Source organism: Rhinatrema bivittatum, chromosome 8, assembly GCF_901001135.1.
Source record: "Rhinatrema bivittatum chromosome 8, aRhiBiv1.1, whole genome shotgun sequence".
Taxonomy (NCBI): domain Eukaryota; kingdom Metazoa; phylum Chordata; class Amphibia; order Gymnophiona; family Rhinatrematidae; genus Rhinatrema; species Rhinatrema bivittatum.
This window is the reverse complement of record NC_042622.1, coordinates 168,914,565-168,921,437: the sequence shown is the minus strand read 5'-3', so window position 1 is coordinate 168,921,437 and position 6,873 is coordinate 168,914,565. Positions and strand designations below refer to the sequence as shown.

Below are 6,873 nucleotides of genomic sequence, written 5' to 3'. Positions count from 1 at the left end.
TAGCAGGCAGCAGCACCGCCGACACCTTCCATCCTCAGCCGTGCATTCCCCCTCACTTACAGGCTAGCTTTACCCTTTATTCAGTAAGGGGTAATAGCGCGTCAAAAACGCGCGTCCAACCCCTCCCCCCCCCCCCGAGACTAATAGCGCCCGCAACATGCAAATGCATGTTGATGGCGCTATTAGTTATTCCCGCGCGATACAGTAAGTAAAATGTGCAGCCAAGCCGCACATTTTACTTTAAGAAATTAGCGCCTACCCAAAGGTGGGCGTTAATTTCTGCCGGCGCCGGAGAAGTGCACAGAAAAGCAGTAAAAACTGCTTTTCTGTGCACCCTCTGAATTAATATCATGGCGATATTAAGTCAGAGGCCCCAAAAGTTAAAAATTTAAAAAAAAAATTTAAAATGGGCCCGTGGCTTGAAAACCGGACGCTCAATTTTGCCGGCGTCCGGTTTCCGAACCCGTGGCTGTGAGCGGGTTTGAGAACCGACGCCAGCAAAATTGAGCGTCGACTGCCAAACCCGCTGACAGCCGCTGCTCCTGTCAAAAAGGAGGCGCTAGGGATGCGCTAGTGTCCCTAGCGCCTCCTTTTACCGTGGGCCCTAATTAGCATATTTTTATTTACTGTATCGCGTGCACAGGACACGGGCGCTCTCCCGCGTGGTTTACTGTATCGGCCCGTAAATGAGTGCATCCAGTCCCAGGTCCTGCTGCAAGTAAGGTGCCGGGAGGGAGGGAGCCACATGGGTCAGGACCGGGTCAGAGGGAGGCAGCTACGGGCAGTGCAAGGAGCTCAATTTGCAAACTTACTAGAAGCAATTAGTTGAGTCACAGCCACCAGTGAGTGAAGCAAACAAATGACAAGCTGAAGATACTGCAGCTGCGGGAGTCACGTCTGCTGGCACACTGCGTGGGAGAAGAGCCGGAGCGGGGAGGTAAAGGGTGCCCGAGAACCAAGGCCCGGGGTCCTTGCAAGTTGCAGTCCAGGGCGCTGAGTGAGCAATAAGCACTGAGCAGCAGGTGACTGGCGCTCTACGAATCCTGATTGGCCCTCTGGCCTTGCTTGACCGGATTTCAGTGTCTGGTTACAAGTGTAATCGGGCTGTCCGGTCCAAAACCTGGCAGTTGGTCAAGCTAGGGCACAGGTGAAAGGTCAAATATCCATCGGCACATGACAAGCACCACCGCTGCCTCCAGCCCCAGATCAAGCCCGAATGCAACAAGATGGGTAGTTGCAATCACATGTCAGGTCCCTCATCATCCTGTGCCCATAAACCACCTAAGGCTCTGAGGAAAGATCTAAGACATACAAGAAAGATCAGGCTCACTCTTCCAGTTCCAAGCTCCAGAGGAGGGGAAGTATTGAACAGGTATGAGGGGAAAGCCATAACAGTTGCAGAGCAGTTTCTAACAGTTTCTACCACAGACAGAATAAGAAAGCTCTGAAGGGAAACTGCAAGAAAAAATTCCATCAAATCAAAGATACTTTTTAATTGAGATTTTTCAAAACCTGTACAGAAATGCACTTAAAGCCAAAGCCATCAAGTATTCCATCAAAGCAACAGGTTACTAAAAAGTTCATATCTTCACAGTGCCAAATGGCAGGACCGGGCGTGCATCAAACCAATTCCAGGTACGCCCCCAATCGATGTATTTACTACTGGGAAGTGAGCACCCAGCCCAGGGCAGAGCCACCCACAGCACCATCGGGCTTCACCAGTGATGGTGCCCAGCGATGCACTGACCAGATTCAAAGAGGGCCGATGTCTGATCACCATCTGCAGCCTGACCAATCGCCTCACTTGGTTTTTATTTTCCATTGGGTTTTCAATTCGGAATGAACAGGCGTGCAGACTGGAGGGCTTCATAGTACTCTGTAATTACAGGAGAACACCCCCCATGTTCTGGGCCAGAACTGGGTGATTATCTGAGATTTTCACCCCCAGGGATCTAGCCCCCTAACCCCATAGTTAGGCAGCTGGGTCCCTCTCTGAAAATACATCCTTTCCTTCCTACAACATGTCCTCACGGTATCGCCGCCACGGCTGCAGATTCTCGGCAAGACCAACGATAAAAACCAAAAAGTGTGCCATGTGGAAAAAGGAACAAGGACGTTGGTGCTTCGGCAGAAAGCAACTCGCTCTGTAGAAAAGTGGAAAATGAAGCTTGATAAATGAGTAGAGGGTGAGAGATCCCTTTTACTGTACCAACTTAATATATGTGTGATGAGTTCTGAGGAGCTCTGACGTGATGAAAGGCGAATAATAAATAGTCTCGCCTGCAACTGACTGGTTGATTCTTATTTCTGTGTGCTTAAGTGCAACCACGCGACCTTGCTGTAGCTATGAAAGGTCAAACGCTGTGCTGGTTCCACCAAGCTGCTGGAAGCCATAGAGGCCTCATCACCTTTTTCCCCACGGGAAGGGGAGTTGGGGAGAGAGTGGGTGGTTGTATGTATCCATAGTCACTCTGCTCCCAACCTCCTTTCTCTTCTGCCAGAACGGAGCAGAAGCCATCCTTCTGACGCTGTAAGCAGCCTTTTCAAGACCCGGCAGGAACCTTTCTGCAGGCTCGTCTCGGGCAATGAAATCCTTTAACCATCTGAGATAACCTGTAAGAACGAGGTACAGCCTGGCTATCCCATTGCTTGCTGGGGAAGGTGGTGAAGATTGGCACGGGATCTTATGAGAGAGAATTACTCTTTTTGGCACAATGCATCTAAAATACAAAGTAGAAATAAATTCAGTCTGCATGGAGTCTCTGTGGACAGAGTCCTTCCCCTGATGCCCAGGGTCCTCGGTGTTATTTGGAGATTTCATAACGCCCTTCTGGGCCTTCAGGACTTTGGTTGTCCACCGCAAACCTGTTAATGGAATGAATGCTTAAAAGATTTAACATGAGCGTCAGATCACGCAGGGACGCCTCATCTCACCCGGGGGACAGCAGTCCAGGTCTCTCTCTCTCAAGGCTCTGGGTAGCTTCTAAAAGCAAGCCAAGTGCTTGCGCGGCACCTCGATCAGCGTCTCACGCCTTCCTCAGCCTCACGTCTCAAAGTAGCTGTAGATCTGTGCCACATACTGCATGACTCTCTGCCAGTCCGGGCGTTCGGCGTGCATCATCTCGCTGAGCTCCTGGGGAAGGAGGAGGAGGAGAGTCATGAGTAAAGGGAAGGTGCCTGCCTGCCAGCCCGCTGCTTCCCTGATTTCTGAGAGACACTAGCAATAAACAGTAGCAATAAAGCAGACCTGGAAATCCTATAGAGGCAGTGGGGAAAATACTCACGCTTGAGGATCCACCTGCACGTCAAAAGTCTCTGAGATTTTTAGGTCCTGCTTCTGCAGCTCCAGTCTGCATCCTTCCTGCCCCAGCCTCTCCTCTCCTGTTTCATACTGCTGGGGCATTCTGGGGGCAATGTTAGGCAAGATACGTGGCCATCATTCTACCCATCTACCTTTTAGCAAGACAACTTCTCTGAAAATTCACGAAAAGGCAGAGGGGCAGAAAGTTGTCCACATCCCTTGTATCAAAATACTCCTGTATTTTGCAGCTGCAACGTCCACGCACAGGAAAGTGCATGCGATTTTCCCCACCTGCACTTTTCTAGTGGTTATTATATTAAAGCTGCTCAAAAACCCTTCACCTAGCCAGTTAAATCCTTAATTAGCTGGCTAGATCATTCTAAAAAGGGCACACTATCTATGTTATCAACGGTAGACGCAAACGGAGAGCAAAGGGTCTTGCAGAGAATATAGAGGAGCTTGGCAGCTACAGCTAGGGCCTCCATATCTATGGAGAAGCAGACTGTGTGCCCTGGGTAGGGTATCCTGCGAGAGTAGGCTGGTGTAGCCCTCTGTAAGCAGTGGATAGAGAGTCCAGCTGGCTGGGCTCCTGTATGGGTTGGATGAAGAGTCCTGGGGGGAGGCAGGCTGGCTGGGGCTCCTGTATGGGTTGGGGTAGAGAGTCCTGGGGGGAGGCAGGCTGGCTGGGGCTCCTGTATGGGTTGGGGTAGAGAGTCCTGGGGGAGGCAGGTTGGCTGGGGCTCCTGTATGGGTTTGGGGTAGAGAGTCCTGGGGGGAGGCAGGCTGGTTGGGGCTCCTGTATGGGTTGGGGTAGAGAGTCCTGGGGGGAGGCAGGCTGGCTGGGGCTCCTGTATGGGTTGGGGTAGAGAGTCCTGGGGGGAGGCAGGCTGGCTGGGGCTCCTGTATGGGTTGGGGTAGAGAGTCCTGGGGGGAGGCAGGCTGGTTGGGGCTCCTGTATGGGTTGGGGGTAGAGAGTCCTGGGGGGAGGCAGGCTGGTTGGGGCTCCTGTATGGGTTGGGGTAGAGAGTCCTGGGGGGAGGCAGGCTGGCTAGGGCTCCTGTATGGGTTGGGTTAGAGAGTCCTGGGGGGAGGCAGGCTGGCTGGGGCTCCTGTATGGGTTGGGGTAGAGAGTCCTGGGGGGAGGCAGGCTGGTTGGGGCTCCTGTATGGGTTGGGGTAGAGAGTCCTGGGGGGAGGCAGGCTGGCTGGGGCTCCTGTATGGGTTGGGTTAGAGAGTTCTGGGGGGAGGCAGGCTGGCTAGGGCTCCTGTATGGGTTGGGTTAGAGAGTTCTGGGGGGAGGCAGGCTGGCTAGGGCTCCTGTATGGGTTGGGTTAGAGAGTTCTGGGGGGAGGCCAGCTGGCTGGGGCTCCTGTATGAGTTGGGGTAGAGAGTCCTGGGGGGAGCTAGGCTGGTTGGGGCTCCTGTATGGGTTGGGGTAGAGAGTCCTGGGGGGAGGCAGGCTGGCTAGGGCTCCTGTATGGGTTGGGGTAGAGAGCCCTGGGGGGAGGCAGGCTGGCTAGGGCTCCTGTATGGGTTGGGTTAGAGAGTCCTGGGGGGAGGCAGGCTGGTTGGGGCTCCTGTATGGGTTGGGGTAGAGAGCCCTGGGGGGAGGCAGGCTGGCTAGGGCTCCTGTATGGGTTGGGTTAGAGAGTCCTGGGGGGAGGCAGGCTGGCTGGGGCTCCTGTATGGGTTGGGGTAGAGAGTCCTGGGGGGAGGCAGGCTGGCTGGGGCTCCTGTATGGGTTGGGGGTAGAGAGTCCTGGGGGGAGGCAGGCTGGCTAGGGCTCCTGTATGGGTTGGGTTAGAGAGTTCTGGGGGGAGGCAGGCTGGTTGGGGTTCCTGTATGGGTTGGGGTAGAGAGTCCTGGGGGGAGGCAGGCTGGCTGGGGCTCCTGTATGGGTTGGGGTAGAGAGTCCTGGGGGGAGGCAGGCTGGCTAGGGCTCCTGTATGGGTTGGGTTAGAGAGTTCTGGGGGGAGGCAGGCTGGTTGGGGTTCCTGTATGGGTTGGGGTAGAGAGTCCTGGGGGGAGCTAGGCTGGCTGGGGCTCCTGTATGGGTTGGGGTAGAGAGTCCTGGAGGGGAAGGGTAGTTAGGGTCCTAGTTTCCCACCAGCCTCTTTTAAAGACAATTTAAATTTCCTTCAATACATTCTTTGAGAGGCTTGTATATGCTCTCCCATATCACACTTGCTCCAAGTACAGGGGCGAGGGCAAAGGGTGCAGGCAATGGACCAGAAACCTGCTTCTGCCTCTTTTTATCCATCCAGTTTCATTTCCTCCCGTCCTGCTGCTTCACATAAGATCCTTCACATTTCAATTTGCACATCCCAGGGGTGACTGCGAATCCGAGACCGCATCAGGCCAGTGAGCATCATCCCGCTGGGCTGCACATCTGCTGCGGTCGCACCAGGGTACGCGATCAGAGATGAGCTTCCCTAACAAACCTGCACAGTCACGGCCTCATAGTAATGATAATTACAACAAGCTGGTCCTCCGCACAAAATCCTTTCCACAAGCAGCAGCTCCTGCACCCAGGCCAATAAATTGCTAATCCTGCTGCAATAATCACGGCCTGGCAGCAGCCGGCTTTTAAACGAGATTGGAACAGTTTAAGGAAAAAGACAGAACTGCAGCTGGGCCCATACCTCTATGAAGACGCCTCGAAACCCTTACATACACTACGTCTGGCATGCAGGGCTTAGGTGATCCAACACCCCAAATCCAAGAAGGGGAAAAGCTAGTACTAGGACTGGGATTCTTCTTAGTGTTATCACCCATTTACAGCTGGGTCGCTGCGGGCTTGACCTGAAGTGTACAGACAGCGATGGAGATGAGAATTAATCTCGTACGGCTTCTTTTCTTCACCTCCACCTGGTACACATTTGCAAAGCAGGAGCTTAGACAAACATTCCCCAGCGTCACAAGCACTGTAAACCCCCCCCCCCTGTTCATGCCATCAGCAGAAGATAACAAGTCTTTAATCTTCAGACTGAATGATATCCATTCCAATCCTTCCATTTCTAATGTATGCAGCAAATGACAACCTTAAATTACCCACATTCAATGCAGCGACACAAAGCATTTACTTGACCTGCTGGCTCCCCTCGGCTGTGCACCAGCAAGGAGTGATCTATGTGCGCCTGTGACTGACTGATGCACCTTAAACCCTGCCACTCTCGTGGCCCTTGCAAGTTCTTAGCCTCCAGTCGGACTGGATTTTGTGTGACCTGGCACCTCACAGCACATTCATGGGGAAGGGGGCGAGCCTTGTCATCACAGATCCAGGAGTACAAAGACTGCATTAGGGATACTTGACTGAAGAGTCTTAAAAGTAATTATACAGCCTTGCTCAAACAGCTTTAAGAGCAATCAACGACAGGTCTCTCGTGAAAGGTCTCAGAAGAAACTTATTACAGATCCTTGAACAAATGACTTTAAACATAAATGTTTACTTACAATCTATTCTAGAGTTATCTGGTTATGTCTCGTCTTGGGTTTCACAATTACTTTAGCTGAAAGAAGACGGTGACTTGCTTGTGTCTTTTCAGGATGCTCTATCCTCTCCTGCCCTTCCC

The 6,873-nt window shown here is 52.8% G+C and overlaps 1 protein-coding gene across 1 annotated transcript in view; it reads right to left on the bottom strand.

The window, feature by feature from the left end:
* Window positions 1–1,473: 1,473 nt before the first annotated feature.
* SPECC1 (sperm antigen with calponin homology and coiled-coil domains 1) overlaps window positions 1,474–6,873 on the bottom strand; it is a 183,303-nt gene continuing 177,903 nt past the window's right edge. Inside the window, exon 15 of the mRNA XM_029611519.1 lies at window positions 1,474–3,133. Within this exon, the coding sequence (XP_029467379.1) occupies window positions 3,044–3,133 (90 nt within the window). The 3' untranslated portion in view covers window positions 1,474–3,043. The remainder of the gene's footprint in view (window positions 3,134–6,873) is intronic.